Source organism: Parambassis ranga, chromosome 8 (genome assembly GCF_900634625.1).
Source record: "Parambassis ranga chromosome 8, fParRan2.1, whole genome shotgun sequence".
In the NCBI taxonomy this organism is placed as follows: Eukaryota; Metazoa; Chordata; class Actinopteri; family Ambassidae; genus Parambassis; species Parambassis ranga.
In genome coordinates this window covers 12,427,934-12,448,721 of record NC_041029.1, presented here as the reverse complement: position 1 = coordinate 12,448,721, position 20,788 = coordinate 12,427,934, and the positions used below count along the sequence as shown (strand labels likewise).

At 42.0% G+C, this 20,788-nt stretch overlaps 1 protein-coding gene across 3 annotated transcripts in view; it reads right to left on the bottom strand.

The window, feature by feature from the left end:
• kcnt2b (potassium sodium-activated channel subfamily T member 2b) overlaps positions 1-20,788 on the bottom strand; it is a 31,551-nt gene extending 10,763 nt beyond the window's left edge. For all 3 annotated transcript variants that reach the window (XM_028413012.1, XM_028413014.1, XM_028413015.1), the window contains exons 1-13: positions 20,700-20,788; positions 11,259-11,338; positions 10,568-10,670; positions 9,406-9,454; positions 9,003-9,062; positions 8,355-8,429; positions 7,521-7,604; positions 7,073-7,167; positions 6,285-6,465; positions 2,886-3,050; positions 2,397-2,533; positions 1,877-1,940; positions 1,302-1,410 (exon numbers count right to left, since the gene is read on the bottom strand). In XM_028413012.1, the coding sequence (XP_028268813.1) occupies positions 1,302-1,410; positions 1,877-1,940; positions 2,397-2,533; positions 2,886-3,050; positions 6,285-6,465; positions 7,073-7,167; positions 7,521-7,604; positions 8,355-8,429; positions 9,003-9,062; positions 9,406-9,454; positions 10,568-10,670; positions 11,259-11,338; positions 20,700-20,788 (1,291 nt within the window). The remainder of the gene's footprint in view (positions 1-1,301; positions 1,411-1,876; positions 1,941-2,396; positions 2,534-2,885; positions 3,051-6,284; positions 6,466-7,072; positions 7,168-7,520; positions 7,605-8,354; positions 8,430-9,002; positions 9,063-9,405; positions 9,455-10,567; positions 10,671-11,258; positions 11,339-20,699) is intronic.

Here is a 20,788-nt window from a genome sequence, read left to right as displayed (position 1 = left end):
AGCTGGCTATTGTAGTTCAAAACATTAGCTGGAAGAAAACAATCAATGGACACTGTTCTGTTTCTCAGGGTTTCCTGCACCACACTGACAGCTGCATCAGTTCTGATGAACGCTGAGCTCTTATTAGGATATGTTTCGCAGATCTCTTGCTCATTAATGCCTCCCACACCATCACTTAGTGAGCGTATTCCAAGTAGTGTCACAACATGGCATCTGTACTTACAGTAATGCCCATGTCACTGCACACTGGCACGCTGATTAACTGCTAAAAGCGCATACCTGTTTCATATCCACAGATATTTTAGCATGTCAAATGTTGAACTAACATACAATTCACATACATGTTATATAGCCCTCAGACTGTCAGTACAGGAACATGGGACTGATCCCACAGAGCTCCCTGCCACACACAAACTGTAAAAAGGCTGTGATAATAGAGAAACATGAATTTCTTTCACCTAACAATTCCCTCCTTGTTAATAACAAAGGCCACAGCGTGTCTGTTGCGGTGTGATGCTTAAACAGCTCTGCAGGAGGATCGCTTGAGGGGAGTGCTCGTCTGCAGGTTATAAGCGCAACCGGCAGAACTCATCAAAAGAAGGGGATTATCTTTGCCAAGGTAGCAAAGTAAAGCGTTAATCATTGATAGAGACAGCTGGGATGAGGGCGGCAAGCTAGAATTGAGTTTGATGTTCTCAAGGGCTGTAGGCAGAGAGAGAGAGAGAGAGAGAGAGTTGTGGTCCTCTTCTTTCACTCTCAGTTGATTGACTGGTGTCTGAGGTTTAAGCAGGAGAAGAAGGGATGCTCTCCAAAAGGCAATGAAAAACTCACAGAAGCCCTCAGAGGGCTCACAGCCAAGCTGAGCCAATCTGTCCAGCACTTCTTCTTCAGAGCCGGGAGGACAGAGAGCCCTGCTGCTGCTGCACAAGCTGATAGAAGAGACAGGCTCATGAATCAGGCAGACAAACTCAGGTAGAAAATGGGACATGGCAGCTGATGACACATGCCGGAATTCTAGTGCAGGCATGATGGCTCCGTTTGCAGTGTGAACATAATGCAACCCTTCACTAGCAAAATAAAAATGCTTACATAATCACCCACCCTTTACACTGCTGTGTCTCATGGCAGCACAACTCCAGTCACAATCTCCTGTCAGATTGGACCAGGAAGATGTATATTTTAGTAGGTGTCACTCCATTACTTCCTACAGCAAATGACACACACACTCACACACACACACACATTCAGCTGACACCTTAAAAATTGCTGGCAGTGTATTTGATTTCACACTCACTGCCCACCTGCAAATTTGACATGGAACTTGTTCTCCGGCTTGAGAATTTGGACGTACAGCGGGCAGTTCGGAGCGAAGTCTTTCACCGCCCAGGCTCGAAGGATTGTCTGATGATCCTGAGATAATCACAGACAGAGACGTAAATATTGTTAGGTAATCCTCCTAAACCAGTCATTGCTTTGAACATCACAATGATCTTGCCAAATTTCAGTGTAATACAAGACAGACATGGATATGGTGTTTACTGACTGCACACAACTCTGTGATGCTCAGCGCACTGAGCACCCTCTGCAACCATAGAGCCAAGCATTCATCATTCTATTTATGCTGTCGTCATTTTTGTTTGTTGTAAATCTGATTTAATATCTCAGCGACCAGTTTTATAGTCATCCATACTCCCGTATTTTCTCACTCTCCATTTGAAACAGGCAAATAAAAGACATGCACTTCAGCCAGGGCAAAGAGTTGCTATATAAAAATACATTTTAAATGAAAACATAATACAATTTTATTTGGATTAAGTGTGGATGTTTCACAGTCTGAGGAGTCATGGCAATAGAAGCAAAGCAGTGAGGAACGTACAGCGGCAATGCGGTCCACTTCAAACCGGTTACTGAGGATAAAGCAGGCCTCAGCATCGTCCATCCTGCAGGCAGTTAGTGCAGCCATGTAGCCATGGGAGCGAGACACAGATAGAGTGAAAGAGAGAGAGAGAAAGAAAGAGAATTAGGGAAGCCATGAGACACACAGAGGAGGGTGTTGTCATGTTATTGAGGGAGAGGACAAAAAGGGAAAAAGTAGGACAATAGAACAACAAATGTACCAATGTGTCTTTCAAGCCCACGCCGTTTAAAGAGGAGATAGTTAGGAGGCGAGGAGACGGGGAGATTTAACAAACAGGCTTTCTTTCAGAGCTAAGCTAGCCTAAGGTGCTGCGTCTGTATTATAAGAAGCCAAGGGCCAAACAATAAGCAACATGATTCAAAATGTAATTACAGCTGATACGTCAAGGCCAGGGGGAATTAATTATGATCTTCTACATGTGTGGCCATGATTGTTGCAGAATTATGTGGTGATAATGGATTTGTCCATGGCCACTCACTTGGCTCTCATCAGGTCTTGGTCTTTGAGAGCAGAACCCTGGAGGTAGATGACTCTCTGGGCCCACAGAGGGACGTGGAGAACCCTCCTAACCTGGACATCCATCTCTGCTGGGCACAGGATCACCACATAGTAGTCCTATAAGAAAGAAATCAGCAATACAATGCACCAAATATTAATATGTCATATGCTTTTTAAACTGTACAGACAGGACGGAAAGGACCACAGGCACATCCTAAACCTTTAGCCACCTTACAGTGCAGACAAACCAAAATAATCTCTTGGCAAACAAGTAAACACGCACACATGGAGGCACCCTTGGCAAACACACACACACACACACTGCTCCAACATGAATAAGACATCAGTCTGATCCTTGCTATTGCCAAATTAATCCTCCTGCTTTAACCTCAGCTGCTCCAACTCCTGCTGAGGATTATTACAAACACACATACAAGATCCCCCCCACCAGCAAACCATTTGAACACACCTGCAGGCGGGGGTGAGCAAAGAACTCATTGAGGAAGTCCATGAGCAAGTCGATCTTGAGACAGCTGACACACAGCACCACGTGTTTCTCTGTCTGTGCCCTGTAGCGGCTGTAGTTCCCTCCAGACTTCTGACGTTCCATCCACAGAAAGGCCAGCTGCTCAAACTACATTCAGGATGACATCCATCACATTTAACAGATGGAAAGTGGATTAAGTTAGCTGGAATACAAGGAGGAGCCAGGTGGTATATGAAAAGAAAACAATGCCTTGTACTGTATAGCGTTTCCATTTGATTAGGGAGAGTGTTTGGGGTAATTATGATAAGTGGAGATTTGGTTCAGGTTGGAGGCTGAATGTGATAGCAGAGATTAACAAGGGAAAGCAGATAATGGATAGTAGGCCTGAGCAGACATCTTCTAATGTGAATGGGATGGATTGGGTGCTAACATGACCCTATCTACAGCAAGAAAAGAAATCCCTGGGAGTACCTGCACCTCATTCTTTAACACCACTCACATTTTGGCCTTCTCTCCCCATCTTCAGTTAATGGAGGGGAGCAGGGGCAGACCCACTAAGTGCACTGGATGAACAATGATTGTTATACAGATTAACGCATTAATGTTCACAATATGTGTGTACATTTAATGAGCACAGCGTGTGTATCTTTTTCTGTTTGTTTAATTAGCCTCGGTTCCCATTTTCAGACCACTGTGGGAACGTTTTAGGGCGCTGCCAGCTGCCCTGTGGTGGCTATGACGAGCCCAATTATTTTTGCAAGGCATGGCTCAGTTGGTGTTAAGTCTTCTTTGAGGCTACTGAACTGTGAAGTAGTGTTATTATGATGGTGAAGGCTCACTGTTAACCTGAGATGGGGGAAGCTTTTTTTTCTGTTCCAGAAAGACCTCATTTAAACTTTGTGTAAGTTACCGTGGTAACCTGGAACTCTCTGACAGTGTTTCTGTGCTCTTATTCAGTGATGTGTTACCTGCTTCCTGTTTTATTTTGAAAATCACCTCTCATCTTGTGCCTAGGTGTCACCTATTACCTACCCTGCCCTGATGTCTCTCAAACATGATATTTGCCATTGGTCACACTAGTGCAACATTTTTACAATGTACAATTTTTGACATTTGTGGGTGTGTGGATATTTAATTAACTATACACATATTTAATGTATGGGATCCATTGTCCACCTGCTGCATTGCTCCTATTCTTTGTCCTCTTTTTCACTTTTGCCCTAGTCCAGCAAGAACCACGATGATGCAACTTTACCTCCCTGTGTGTAAGTAAGAAAAGTGCTGTCCCCCCAAAAAACGTATCCAAAGTGCTGCTCAGCTTATTATTGATCATAACACACAAGAATCTTGTGTGAATCTGAGTGATATGAAATCAATACTAGTCCCTCAGGCTGTTGTGATGAGGGCCCCCTGCTCCTGAGCAGCAACATTTGCAGTGGATGGCTGATAATGACTCTAAATACACACCTTGATCACATCAATTGGAACCTAATAGGTACATTGTATTTGTGTCCTTACTTTCTTTGGGAACTAATCATTTTACCACAGATATTGTTTGTGTTTACATGATATCAGCTTATTAAAGTCTGCAAACGCCATGCACATCTATGCAAAAATGTGTTATTTATTTGTTACTGGTGTACATAATCAAGGAAAAGATTTGTGTCAAGAAATTGGTCAGGCTGCACTGTAAACAAAAGAAATGACCAAAATGGCCGGGCTTTTTATCTCATTTTGAAATCAATACCTTTTAAGGCTAAATGAATTGCTAAGAGGTGCATTTCCTGTAGCGTGCCGTGGACAGGTACAGGAAAACCAATAGAGGCGGCAATAAGAGAGGAACTGTGGCTGAATCCTGATGTGCTCTGCGGCTCCCCTGTGCAGCCAGGACTTAGAGTCAGACAGACGGACACACGGGGTGGAGGGGTGAAGGGGTGGGGATGCAGTGGGGGCTTGGAGGGGTGGGCTAGTTTCTAAATGTCAAGGGGTATTTATGGATGAAAGATGGGGAGAGGGACTGGAGGGGATGACACATGGTAACCATGTCAGTGATGAAGGGAGCGCCATTTTGTTATGAGCGCAAGTTTAGATAAAGTATGGATGCGTGTGTGTTTTTTGTGTTGTTTTGTTTTTAGTGAAAGATATTTGCAGCCAGCTGACAAACAAAAGAGTGAGAGCTTGAGCATGCATGCGTAGGATGCTGCCCTACACCTACAGTACAGTATGTCTGCTTATGTGACACCACATAAAAGAAAAATTACCACTGACTTGGAGCGACATTGTGACTACTGTGTGTGAAATTACCTAAAGAGGCCATCTCTAAATTTGTCCTATTAGCACCTCCACGCCCTCGGGAGACAAACAGCTATAGCAGCTACCTCAGGGATGAAGAGTTTACACATATATGAAGAACAGCTACTAGGAAACAGTGGAACTGATGCATTTGTCAAGGTGTTTTTTTATAGGTCCCTGACTCCCTGTACAAATAGTGTATGTGTGTGTGAGTGTGTGTGTGTGTGTGTGTGTGTGTGTGTGTGTGTGTGTGTGTAAACACATTGTGTAACTCTGTCATGAGGTTCCTCTGTGGAGCAGCGAAATGACAGGAGAGGAATTTAGGGAATTGAGTGAGTTTGGAAGACAGTGTTGTGGCTCTCCGAGCAAAAAATAGTGCTGTAAATCTATGTGGGATGCAATGAGTCATCACATTATTGTGTGAGGGGGGGAATGGAGGAATTATTAGTGTTCATGAGCACATCTAAAAGAACATTTCAAAAGATGTGCCATCTGTTCATTTTGAAAGGAACCCAGAGGTGCTGGCTGAGCAGCAACTGTACAATTAACGAGCACAGCCTGTGTGTATCAGTTCCCTTTATATTTAGTCTGAGCGAGCTAGTTTTAGATGCTAGCTGTAGTCAATATAGTAAAGAAATAGCATGGTTAGCACTAGCGCTGCATAATGCTAGCGAACACAACAAGAGCCGAACATGTATTATGGTGAGGGATTATGGAAATTAGCGTGGTAATCTGAGATGAGAGAAACTAGACAGACAGTAGATAACTTCAACTCTAAGTCAGTTACCATGGAAACTAAGAACTGTCTGTTTCATTTCCACATTCATTCAGCACATATCACAGCGCATATCTGATTGACTTATATATCTATATAAAAAAGGAAGTCCTGGTTACATATTAACTCATTACACAAGCTCTGTCATTATTACTAAGTTTGATCCATATTTTAATCTTCATTTGCTGTTTCCCATCAGGTTACAGCTGGATAAATGTATTTAATTTTCAAATATAACATAGGTATGTAGCTATAACAGGTGCATTTTGGACCATCATTGTATTAGCTGTGTAAATGTTTATGACCATTCTCACCTGGATAGGAAGCACAATCAGCGCCACGAAGATCATGATGACCACCAGGAGCTGCGAGGGCCAGATCTGAGGGGTGACGTCTCCAAAACCCACCGTGGAGAAGGTGACCACGCAGAAGTAGAGCGAGTCAAACAGAGTCAGGTTGTTGCCCGCTCGTTCCAGGTGTTGAATTCCACAGATGCTGATGATGGAAAAGGTAACAAATGGAAGTGAGCATCAGTGAGAAAGAAGCTTTACATGATAGGTGAAGTGTAGGTGCCTGTGGGGACCATCTTCCATGGAGAGCTGTTTTTTCACAGTGAAAGTGTGACTTGGTATGTGTGGAGATGGGGGTGGATGCATGCCTGAGCTGCGCGCACTAACGTAATCTTTAAGGAATCAAAGCAAATGTCACCCTGAAATGGTCAGAGAGCTTAATTCGCAGTGTGTGGAGGATCTTCTGGATTAGCTCCGGCTTTCGTGCCAGATACACAGCAAGCTAACACATCCTCAACAGCACTGAAGCAGTTGCCAGTTGTCATTTCAGAGCACTATCTCCTTCTCACAGTCACCAATTACCTCTCTCAGCCTCCTGCCTTTGTAGCTGCAGGAGGTGTAGTTTTTTTCTATTTAATTTTTATGCATTCATCAGACTGCTGCTTGCACATCTCATTCTTTTCTCTTCCTCACTCTGTGAAAGCACCCCTGTCCGCCTGCTCAACCTCTACTTATGTAATTATGTCTCCTTTCTTTACTTGTACCCCCCCCCTTCCCTCTCTCAGGGTATGGTCAGCAGTGAGGGTACCCACCATGTAAACATGAGACAGACCAGTGTACTGATGAGTATCACCACCTGGTTAAACATGGCCGAGTGTGTGCGCTGGATGGCCCTGTGGAGATCATTCTGCAGAAAAACACACAGCCAGATAGGAGATAATAAACTGTGACAACAACAAACAAGATGAAAACGTTTACAATGACAAAATCTGGCGGATGGATGCCAAACACACATATCAAATATTAAAAAGAACTGCATAATGAGGTGAAATGGAGGATAGTTAATTAACTTTAAAGAAGCTGGATTTCATGAAGACATCAGCCTAAATGTTTTCTGACAGATTTACCTTCATGGCAGAGTGTATAAAATAAAGGTGGGAGACAGAGAGGGGCAACTGCATGCCAACAAAATAACACAACAGCGATGTTAAGATGAAAGCGATGCTTAAACCCAACAGGGAAACACAGTGCTTCACTCACTATCATGTTCTCCAGAGCATGTTTGGCGAGCCAGCAATTGAGAAATACTGGGATGAAGAGATTTCTGAAGGAGGGTACAATCACCTGTCAAGAGAGAAGCACTGTCTCATCATCTTTTATATATATATATATATATATATATCTTGTACAGAGATGAAAACTCTGGAAAGGATAGGATAATTTGGTTGTGATGTCCTCACTGTGCGCGAGCAGAACAACAGAGCATGATGACTAAACAGCCCACAAAAATGGGGACTGCACAATGGTTGTTTTCCTTGTAAAATGTGGTTAATGTTGTGAATTTTTGAGTTTTGTAATGCATAAACTTAACATGCAGTTTTTTATGCCAAACCTAACGGCAACACAGCTCACAGTGTCAGGGGGATCAAACCTCAGATTCCTGCCATGTTTTCTGTTGTACTGATCCCAGGTTTGTATGACATCACCATATGTAGGTTTCATTAACATAAATATAATGTAATATCATATGTCAGACAAAAAGTCATTACAAACATAACATTTCATAACAAACTTCTTTTTTTTTTTTTTGCTTTTCTCGGTTTTTAAAAAATACCCAAACACTGTTTGCAAAAATCTGTAATTCTGTATTTTTTTTTTTTAACAATCCTGAATAAAAAAGAATCACATCAGATTTTTTATTTTTTTTTTATAATGAATGCCTTTATAAATGTAGCTGTGGCTATAAAATGTGAGAAGGGTAAAGACACACACACACACATACTGCGTGGGGGTAAAGTGTTATGTGCGTTCTATGATAGGGTGTTTGAATGGCTTCGTGATAGACTCCCTGCCACGCTGTGTTCTTCCACTCACAGTGATCATGAAGGGAACGGCGCTGATCATCTCCAGAATGAAGGGGACACGTAATACTTGCTCCCAAACGTTGCCCTGGAAACACAAAATGCACACACACACACACAGAGAGGTCAGGGAACTCCATTGTCTTGGCGACCTTATGGGCTTACCACTATAACAGGCCTGACTGCTGAGAGTGCACAGGGACAAATGATCAGGATGCATTGGTTATATATACAACTCCCCTGTGTCCTTTGAGACAAGAAACAGCATAGTTCAGTTTAAATTAAGCTTTGCCATTCACTTAGAATGTCAGCTGTAGCTGCTTTAATGTGTCTGCCGCCTGCATATGGCCTGACCTGAATTTGACTAGTGTAGGTGGACAGGCATGGGCTATGTCCACAGGAATCAGTCAGCTCTAAATGCTAAGTCGCCCTAGCCTCCAGAGTAATCTGCAGAGAGAGCCCTTCATAGGCTTACAGTGTCAAGTACATCAAAGGCAGGGTAACCCGTTGATGGATCGGCCACCCACTGCCTCAATACAGGGGCCTCCCCTGAAGTCTGTCAAACGTTTCCATAACAGGACAATGCTGAGGAAGCAGTAGCAAAACGGATCATCATCCCCACCCAGTCACATGCAGACATCTCAGAAGATATCAGGCTCACCTTATAGCTGAGATAGACGAGCAACATGGTTTCTGAAAAGCTGATGAAAGCCACCAGCACCTGCAAAAAATAAATAAATAAATACATTAAAAAAAAAACAGGGAGAGACCAGAGCAGAGAGAAATTAGGAGTCACAGAGATGGAGAGCGTGGGTGGAATCAGTGGGCGTGCTGATGCTGGAAATGAGGGTTAAAGTGAAGTAAGAGACAGCCTGATGTCTGATTGTATACATTAATGCTGTATGTAAACATATACGGTATGTGTGAGGTACAATGATGTGAATCCAGCTTTGTCACAATGAATAGAGGAAATGCAGATAATCTGAGTGTGTATTCACACATGCTGAAAGGGCTGTAAACAAACTGAGGCTTTGTTTACTCTGCAGTGAACTGATCTATCTGACCTGCAGGGCCCACAGCGGTAGAGGTCTATCAACCCAGATGATCAGTTTCCTGCAGAGAGGAAGAAAAGGAGACAATCAGGCAGATGCTGCAAAAATGGACATGATGTTAACATTCTTCTGTCCAGCACAGGAAGCATGAACAGAACACATGTCACTGCTTTAATTTAATTATCCTGTTTCCAGCTGAACAACCGCGCACAGCTGCCATTGTGCTCGCATTGCAGGAGAAAAGTAATATTCTCACAGTCAAATGGAAATTTACAGCCTCATTGTGAGATGTTGTTTTTTTTTTCTTTCCAAAGACACCCTGGGGCTTATCATGGCTGCTCGCCATGAGTGCTATCTCCACTGATGCTGCAAAGTCTGCTGCCTGGAGCAGGAGGCGGCCCATCCCTTTCCTGAGCTCACTCTGTCAGGCTCCTTATTCATTTGGAGCCAGAGCTTAGCCAGTGTCATCAGCCACCAATTAGATCAATAGGTCCCTGAGCAGGAGACATGGCATAGCCTCAGGTCTGTGTCCACTTTCTGGTTTTCCTCCTTCTCTCTGTTGTTGTATATTACACACTTTATCTCCACTAGATCGCTGCTGATTAGGCTGCACAGGCACTACATACATATTATGCTGGCAGGTAATCCATATACGTTTGGATTGTGACAAATGCACATGGCTCTGTGTTGCTTAATATCAACATTGTGTATTGCTTCAGTTAAGTGAAGTCGCATTGATTGTGTTATACAACATTTCCGACCAGTGAGCCGGTTTCAGGGATGTCAGTCCTCCAGGGTGTGTGGTTTCATGGTCCCTGTCTGCTGAAGGCAGAAGCCATCACTTCTAATTAGAGCCGAGCATGCTTACCAGTCAAACTCAGTCCAGGGACGGGATGATGTGTTTTGTTTGGTGCAGTTAACTCCGCTCACGCTGCAGGAGGTGGGAAAAAAAAAAAATTTCTCACCACAAATGCAAATAATCAGTTTAGATCACACCTGCACCCTATTCCCTCTTTCACCATAATCCCACATCCAATCCTTTTACTGGATACTCTATATACACACAGTTATCTTTATCTATTGATCTGCTGCTCTTGTTCGTACTATCAGGCTTTCACACTCACTGAGACTTTGTGCCACCTCATTAGGCCCCTGTTATCACCATTTCTCTCACCAGTCCTGTCTCTCCTCTTGCGGGTTGTCCAGCAGGACTCTGACAATGTAGAGGAGGCAGCTCAGCACCTTGAGGGAAAAGTTAAACATTCGAACTCGCAGACCTGCAATCAAAAGGATGATAGTCACTATTAAATAATATCAGTGGAGTGGAGATTCACACGGTCTCTGAAGCTACAATACGCATGTTACAATGAAAACACAACACAGATGCTCATAAACCATCTACAGGCACAACTAAAGGTTCTATTTGCAGCCAGATTTGACTAAAATTATTAGCTGAATTACAATTAAAGGAACAGTCCACCCCAAAATAAAGTAGCCACAGGCCTGTTGGGGATGGATTATATATTATGCTAATCCAACATCACAACAGGAAGTAGACTGTTGTATGACAGTGTGTATGACTCTGACACCTCCTGTGTTGAGAGGTGGGACTTGTCACCATGGTAACTAAAAATGGCATCAGCAGATTGGATCTATGCTCATATTAAAAAGTGCAAAATAACCCTGACACTGAAAAATAACTGATTTCCATGCACACAGGTAAAAATAAATGACATTCCCACAAATGAAGAGTCATACAGAGAGCACAGGTTGATGATGAAATACAGAGTAACAACAGCAGCACACATAAGACTGACTGGTGTAGAAAGGAAGTTCACTGTACTGATTACAGATGGACAACTCACTGGATCTTTGGTTTTTGATGAAGAACAGCTTGAGGCGCTCCTTGAAAGTGTTCTCGTTCACATAGAACTCTACCTGCACCCTAAGAGAGGGATTGAGAAAGAGTCAGTTAGAGAGATAATGAGGGGCTTGAGGAAAAAGTACACAGGAGGCGCTTCAGGTGACTGAAGAGATAAAAATACTTCTTGTCATGTAAAGAGAAAGAAGACAGGAAACAAGTGGAGGTAAGACAGATTAAAATAAAGGTGAAGAAAAAATAACATACATTTGAGCAAATTGGAGATAGAAAGGGTGATAATGACTTTTTGAATGGATAAAAGTATGGAAATAAGACACTGTGGCTGGCTGCATTAAAGCTTAATAGGTTATAGAGGAAATGGTGTTCCTGCTTGTCCGCCTGCCCATAGGCCCAGACGGCTGCAGTCAGTCTCGTTATCGCCACTGATTAAATATAGAGCAACAAATTACTTCCCTCTGATGTTTCTGCTGAACATGGGAGGCCATAATTACTGTTCTTTCTCCCTTTCCACTCTGGCACCCGCCTGTTAGAGGGACACACACCTACTGTAACACAGACAGACCTAAAAACACACACCTGTATCTGAGATTCCCACAGAGAGATATGATGAAAATGACAAAGAGACACTCTTACATGTGTACAGACTCATAATCACACTGTAGGTGACTGTATTTCCTGTCTGAGCACCTCAGGGGAAAATTCACAGTAGCCCTCCTTTCATCCTATGGAGGGAGGAGTGGATGACTCAGGTCGAGGATGAAAAACGCCAGACCCAGCACACTGGTGGTCCCCTCACAACACACAGACAGATGAAAGGGAGGCAGAACAACCGCAATCTATTCTCCTGTCTGCAGGAACATGAAGAGGTGGTCCGCCAAAGCAGAACCCCACATGGTCTGATACACACAGGACAAAACCAAACCACCACATCTTCCTTAGCAGCATTTGGAGGGGGGGGGGTAATTTCCCCTTTGTTACTATGGCAACACATAATTCGTTGTCTTTTCCCTCTCACATGAGCAGATGTGAGCCAACAGACACACACTTGTGAAGTGTGTTCAGCCATCGGAGCTGATGGCCCCGCTGCAACTTGTTGACGGCTCCCTTCTCTCTGAACAGATTGCCGACAACAATGCGTTTGTACACATTAAGAATAACAGAGAAACATGCAGATACACAAAGATACCCAAGCTGGCAAAAGCCCCTGGGTGTGAAATAGCACCTTCTGATTTAGAAAAAGTTTCCCTTCAGAACAGGAAACACTATAACTAGAAATTCAACAACGGGAACCTTAGGGTGAAATCTAAAAATTCATTTGAGCTTCCTTCCTTTGATCCAAATGACTAAATTATACAACATTTTACAATATTTCATTTAAACTATTTTACATTTTCCCAATTAAAAAATGCCAAAAAATAAACCATCTGTGTTAACAAACAAAATCTGCAATCCTCAATGCAATTAACAAGTTATGAATGACTCACTTGTGACAGGCAGTCATGTGAGAAAAATTAAACATGTATTGCTTAATCTGCATTCTTTCTTCATCTGATGTGCAGAATAAAGTGAAAAAGGCACAAGAATAAAAATATTTACATATCTATAGAATGTGGTGGGTTTTTTTAAGATTACAAGAAAGAAAAATGTTAAAATAAATACTGATTTAACTTTGAGTTCCCCTTTCCTTGCAGCCCATGTGCTGTTTCAACTGAGGTATTACAGTTATAAATGAGCGCACAGTGTCTAAAAATGTGACAGGAGTGGGAGAAAAACACTCCCAAATGACCTCTTATTTTAATTAGAAATCACTCAGATAAGAAGAATCAACAGCATGAAATTATTTATAATTATATGTGTTTGGGTTTCCACAGCGTCCTACCGGCTCAGACAGAATCAATGCACATGTGTTTTTCTTTCCTGAAAAGCTCCACTGTGGGAGGTTTCTGATTATCATCCTCATAAAATGAAAAAAGGGAAAACACTTTAATGTTTGCTTCCCGTCACGCTAATGCCCTCTTTTATAACTACATTCATCAGACATTGCATCTCGACATTTGACTACCACAGTGTTCCTCTGTGCCAAATCTCCAGCATTTTAAGGTGCCATTGGTGCATTACTCCACAAAGCCCCTTCAAACTCTGTGAGAATAAACGCTGTGCTAACTTCTCAAGAGATGAGGATAATTTTAGAGGTCATTTTGCCCTTGATGTCTTACTCGGAGCTGGAGCTGTTCCGCTTGAGTGTACAACAGAGGATGAAAAGTAAAGTGGAAATATAGCCCAATAAAGTGTTGAGCCGTAGGATAGATTGAAAGCTGGGATCTTTAATCTAAGGTAGAGGAGGGGGGACAAAAATACATTAAAACCCCATAAAGAGCATTATTTCAAAACTAAAGACACACAAACACATCATGATGGCACCTCTGGGCAATAGACACATGCAGCCCTTCCCTAAGGCCCTCAAAAAAGCACAAGGAAGACAAACAGCAGTTAATTGTTGAGAGCTTTGGGTCACCGTACAGAAAAAAAAAACAAAAACAAAACAAAACAAAGCAAAATATAAGAAAAAATAAAGAAAGAAAACAAATGTGTCCCTAAATAAAGGAACAGCTGTTACTGCATCTACCCTGAAGGAAGAAATAAACCCTTCTCTCTTTCTGCTACTCATTTAAAATATAGGTTTATCTACAGATTCTTAGAGCTAATCTCCCTGGCTTCAATGGAGCATCTTTAATAGGTGGAAGGAGAGGGGCATGGCATAGCATTTCAAACCTAAGGATGCAGAGAATTCATATTTTTATCTACACGTGAGTGAGAGAGAGAGTGGGGATGGGCGCAGACAGAAAAATAGACACAAACAGATGGACAGACAGACAGAGACAGACAGACAGGGGACATGCGGAGGAGGATCTTTGAGAGAGAGAGAGAGCTGAACTTCGTTCTCCCGCTGCTTCCACCCATGCTTGCGCTCCATAATGACACAGCACTGGCCATCTAATGACACAGTGCAAGAGACTAAAGTAACCCAAATCTATGTGTGCACAGCAGCACAGCATCGGCTCATCACAGCCTCCACACTAAACTCAGAAATAGCAGCCCAGTGAAGTAAGAAAATAAAAAAAAGGTGTTTTCTCATTCAGACATTCAGATGTGGGCATGCCCTTAAAAACATATGTCTAAAGAACAGTCAGCGTATATACAAATGAGTGATTGAAAACACAATAACTGACTTACACAGCTACAGAAAGGGATTTCTACTATCGCAGATGATGACCTCAAACACACCTCGAGGTTTTATAAGAACTACATTAGGACCAAATGGAGTGATGAATGCTTCACCTGACCTCAGGTCAATTGACCACTTAACAGGGCCACTTAAGGTGTGTCCTGAAGGTTCCTGAAATCCAAGATTCCTCTTCCTCAGATGTCATTAATGACGCAGGTTCGGTTGCAAGTTTCACTCACTGACTACTGATGACTCTTCCTGTGCTTAGGCTTAGGCATAAAACACTAAGGATAAAATCAACTTGGTTAGGCTTAGAAAAAGGCATCATAGTTTGGGTTGTCATGGAAACAGCCCCTGTCTCTGTTACAATATAAATGGACACCAAAGTGCCATACAACTCTGTTGATAGGCCAGTTAGTGAAAAGGCACATTGGTCATTAATAAGTGAACAGGCTACTCAAACATACATGTTATAGTTTAATATCTAAATGTCTCTTATAGGACAATATAGACCAAAATGGCAAAATCATAAATGGCATATTCTTTCAGAACATACCTGTGCAGCAAATACTCATAGTGTCTCTGATTTAATTAAAGTTTTTCCATCCTCACACTCACACTGGAAAAACAAGGTATCAGTCTGTCACATATCTGTAGAACTTCTTTGATCAGTCTGAATTTGTTTGTGCATCAGATGCTGCAGTATTATGTCTATTCTCTGTATTTTTTTATTCATCCTGGCAGAGCTCCTACAGCAGCAGCCAATTTTGTACATGCATTTTAACAAGTGCTTGTTTACTCGCAATACTACATCAATAATATTCCAAAAAGGAGAGCAAGAAAGAAAATATTAAAATATAATGCATAAATCTGATCCGTGTCTCTGATTAGACCAATTTATTTTCATCCTGGCTATGAAATCAGAAACGAACTGCAGCCAACATTTCTCCTTGAAAAACAGAGTCCAGATTAGTATATGTGGAGAGAAAGTAGTCTTTGAAAGTATTTTCAAATAGGAATTTAATATTTCACTGTGTGATAACTGAGCTATATGCTTTAGGTCTTTTTGTATTTATGTGCACTCACACAGTCTTTCTTGCGTAATCCCGGATGTGTGGCAGTAGGTTAGTCGGACACACTCTCTCTCTCACTCAGACAACCGCAGGCATGAATCAAAGAACTCACATTTTCCCATTAATATTTTATGGAAGGTGTTCCCATTGATTTGAAGAAACATGCTTACTGGAGAAGCATACTAATGATCTTTAAACTCAATTTCATTAAGAGACCTGCAATAATACAACACCTATAAATAAGGACAGGAAAAAATTCACAGGAGACAAACAAATTGCACAAAATCGCTCTGACACCTTAAGAAAGGCATAGTGCACTCTGCTGCATCCAGCCAGTGGTCGACAGGACAGCTTGTCCCTGACCCAGATAACACAATCGTCACACACATTACACGGTGTTGAACACAGGTGGAAAAGAATAAAGGAGCAAAAAGAAATGTGTGTCTATCCCTACTAAAAACAAATCAATTTCTTGTGGTGAAAGGAACCTTTTTTTATTAGAGTGGAAGAGTTCATGCTGACTGAAGAGACAGATAAAAGATAAATGTCCATTTATTTCTAATGCACCACTTAAAATGAATAATAACATCGTATTGAAACAAGCAAGTGCTTTAATAATAGTAAGTTAATTATTCCTGATGTCTTCAAAGTAAAAAAGTCCAACAGGCTGCGCAAAGCATGAAAAATGATAAACGGCAGGTTTTCCTGTGAACCACTTCCTCTAACGTTCCATACATTACTAGTGGAAATACTCCAGCCAACGCTGCACCCTGACGTAACCAGGTCGGCCTCACCCTTCCTGAGACCATCACTCACTGCTTATATGTGCTGCCACATTTTTACCTGGAGGAGGAACAGAACACAGCGGCTCTTTCAGGCAAAGACAGAGTTCCTTTTAGCTGAATTCATAGAAAAGCAGCATCACTTACTGAAGATCTGTTCACCCCACGTCATCCTTATCATGAAACAAAAATATTGCTCGAATTGGTGCAACGCTCTATTAAAAGTCAACCTCATCCCTCCACATTACATTAGCTTCAAGTAAGCACAGGCGGATAGCGTTTGATTGAGTCAACGTGAGATATTGATCTTTATCTGCAAACCACCACTTTTAAGATGGCGTGCAATGCAAACTGAGTGAAACATGAGAGGAATCATCTCTGTTGCCTGTCCCTGGTGTCTCTAGGGCTTCTGAGATTGAAAGACAACTCCTGTGGTGTATTAGGTTAACACAGTTTGGAAAAAGGGGAACTGTAATCAACGGATAACTGTGTTTGTAATCTCCCGGCAGCGCGGCACAGCGGCTCCCTGCCCCCTCTCTCTGATCGTGCCACGAGGCCTTCTAGCTACATCCAAAGCTGCAAGAGCCTAGAAGTGGTCAGTCAAATGCTAGTCAGCCCTGCGGCTGTGTTAGTGTCCCCAGCAGGAAGGCTCTTAAGTGTTGACAGTGTTCATCTAAAACCCAAAGGCTGGTCAGGGAATTCAATATCCAGCTTATTAAAGCACAGTGGTGGCAAAAAATAGTCCATCAGAGACACACCCTGCACTGGCCTGGTTCTGACTAGAGCCTTGGGTTATTTCTCATCATAAAATTCAATGAAAATGGTGGAGATAATAAATATTAAACGTGTCTGTGTAGGCACAGAAGGCAGGGGTCAGTGGAGTACAAAAAAAAGGTACATTTAATAAAAGAGTGTGACCAAACTGAAGCGGCCCCATTGTCTGGGTTAAAATGTTCACAATATTCTGTCCATGAGTCCTCCATTCTCCCAGCAAGCCATTTCATTTGTTCTCATACTTCAGCAATCCATCCTCTTGGTAACCAATATACTAATACTCTGCAGCGTCTTATGGCCTATTGTCAATACAGGTATAGGATTTTTTTACCTACAGAAAACATCATGTCTTCTTCTCTATCGTATGATTAAGATAAATAAATAAACATATAAACTACTGTACTGTAGTGATGGAATGTAATTTAGCTCTTCCACACATAACTAGTGATAACTGTTATCAGTCTGTGACACTGTAGAGTCAACTTATCGCCCCGTCAATGGTCATTGTGGGACAATATCTTACTTTAAAGTCTTTAAGTTCAGTTCAGTTACTGCTCATTTGTAACTTTTTATGTTGACTTCTAGATATTCTTTAGCAAATGTTACATGCTGCACACATTTCATGAATGATATTATGGTGTGACTGCCCCCTTTTTATCCCACTCTATCATCCAGACTCTAATTTGATAAATACCACCTTTCCACAGAGTGCTCATCATACAAGCCATTTGCATTGCAAGGAAGCTTCTGTAGCACTGCAGAGTTGACATGATGCATATAATACATTCACAATTCAGCTCACAGATAGCTCAGCTTTCTAATAAGGGACTCACTAAAGGACTCTGGCATTCACCTGCACTGACACAGTAAAAACTAACTGGCATAGATATTGACAATATTGATGGATCATGCTCTACATAGGCCTCACTCGATTAAGTGACTTGGCAGGAAGATTTAAGGGAAGGAAAGGGAATAGGAGCACGGGGGAAAGAGAAAAGATGACGGGGTTGACTGTGACAGAGATTGAGTGAGAAAAGATGCGGAGGCGAGATTGTTTTAAGGACAAAAGGCTGTCATTTGTATGTTAATCCTGGGCTCTGCTGAAAGCTCCCACTGAGGCTGTCTATTGTGTAGCAGTAGAGACTGTTGTATCTTAATTCACTTTTAACAAATTAGTCATACAAGGGAAGCTGTAATGAGAGACGTGCGTGTGTGTGTGTTTATAGGCTCCTATGACCATGCTATAAACTCTGTGAAGAATGGTATAATGCTCTGCAATGGTGGGACATGGTAATTGCTGTGAATGATGCCAGGAAATATATTATATTAAGTGTTCTAAAACAGGTTGACCGAGGCATCAATAATGAGCCAAGAAAGAAAAAAAAGTTCAATATCAAGTCATAAAAGGAGACAACAGCTCATTTGACTGGAAAAATTCTTATCAGCCTGCAAAAGATCTGTGTTTAATTGTTTAGTCATCTGGCATTTCCTCAGAACCTCTGACTCACTGCCAGAAAACATAAATGGTGTTGGTGTGATCACAACAGTGGCATTAAAATGTTCCTCCTTCTCCGTCCCTGACACATTTCTGCAACAGAAGGACACATATTTACTTACTGATCAATTACAGTTATAGGTTAATATGAACTACAATTATTAAGCATGGAACTAATTAGTTGCTTCAAGAAAAACAAAATCATTGTTAATAATTTACAGTTCTTCAAATAAATAGATACGACCAATACTGCAAAAACAAAGCAGAGGAAGAGAAAGGAGACATTCACTGTGGACACCAGTAATTGTTCAATTAAAGGAGATAGGAGACTCCTGTGTGTATGTGTGTGTGTGTGTGTGTGTGTGTGTGAGAGAGAGAGAGAGAGATAGAGAGAGAGATAAATTATTAAATTAATTCCCTTCTTTAAAAGTCTGTGCTGAAAATTCTTCACTTAAGGGCCTTTTCAGTGGTTACAGCCAAATGCATTCCACTGAGCTACAGAAGAGGTCTTGAAAAAGGGTAAAGCATGGTATCGAAGGCACTTCAATCAGAGTGAATATGAGAAGAAGAGGGACAGAGGCGGGGTGAATGTTAGATGAGGGCCACATGTGGACACATACAGAGGGAGGACAGAGACAGACACACCATGGATGGATTAAAGTGCTCAATAATGTACGGTATGGTTTTTTTTTCCCTGTGCGGAGTGTAACCATATGTGTAACGGAGATAAGTTGTGTTGACATTCTGCTAGAGGAATTACTGCACCTGCAGCCAGCTGGAGTGTCTGATGTTTTAAGCATGTTAGTAATGAGCCAGTTCCAAGATTTATAAACCATGGCAGCAGTAATTAAGCTTTCTGTCAGTATCAATCACAGCTCTCCCTTTGCTTCTAATCAGTCCATTTCATAGTTGCTAATCCTCCCTGGACACCATCGCGATCAACTTGACCCTTAGCGTGACCGCTCTCTGAACATTTGAGGCACAAATAGATTTAAAGTGTGACAAAGATGCATCAAAGTTATACATCTTAAAATGTTCTCGTCTCTTGCGGGATGAGAGGGTGAGGTGTGTGACAGAAGCAGCAAAATCTCTGTAATGTGCAGGTCACACTGCACAGAAACATTAATCCTTGGGCAATAGCTGGCAAATTACAGAAGGTCAGAGGAGCATGACCAGAGGATGAGACACTTTCAGATGGTCAGGGAGGCAGACAGACAGTAAAATACTACAGCTTTTCACATGAAATATGATGCTCCAGCTTCAGTTAAGCCCTGTTATTATTCATATGTTAATAGTGTCTCTTTATTCTCATTCCTATTCTTATTATTCTGTAAGCGTGCTGATGTTTGAACTGGGATTGGCCATTCCTTCCCTGCTTTTAAGAGCAGGTCTCCCCCCAATTATCTGATTTGAAACACCCACTCAAGACCACAAGTGAAATGTTTTGGGCCTCATTTTCACCCTAGCAACAGGAGACACCAGGCATGAAATGGAGGTCCAGGTTTTCCATTAGACAACATAATGAAAAGTCAAATTAAGCAATGCATATCATATAGCGCGTCAAACCCACTGCCCTGCAAATGGAGTATCAGGAAAGGTTAATTGGCAGTTGCTGAGAGCGCACAGTTGGAATTGGATGGACAGGTGGCAGATGTTTCACTGCAAAGCTCAGGAATGAGTACAATACTACAAACTGTTCATTTCAATGGATGAAGGAATATTTATGTTTCAAATGTTCATATTTATAGACATGGCTTTGGCAAAATATAAAATAAAATCATTTTTCTGGTAGCTTTCAGTGTCCCCATGTGTTTCAATCAGCATACTGTTTTGGTGTCGTTGTATTGTATACAGTCGCTTCTGCACACTGGGAACCTGTTGCAGCATCCATTACAACAGAACTGCGCAGCTGACAGTGAGTGTGTGACATGCAAGTCATTAACATCAAAGAGAAAAAAAATGTCAAATACAATTGCACTTTTTTTTTTCAAACGAGGTGATACGAAGCTCTCATGGCGCACTGATGCGCAACGGATTCAGTGCGCCGTGCGTAAACGCTAAACGGCATTCTTACCTGTCGTCAGCCTGCCAGTCCCCGAGCAACAGGTCTCGGAACCGGTACCGAGGGGGTAACGGGAGCACTTCCTTCTCCAGTTCGACCAT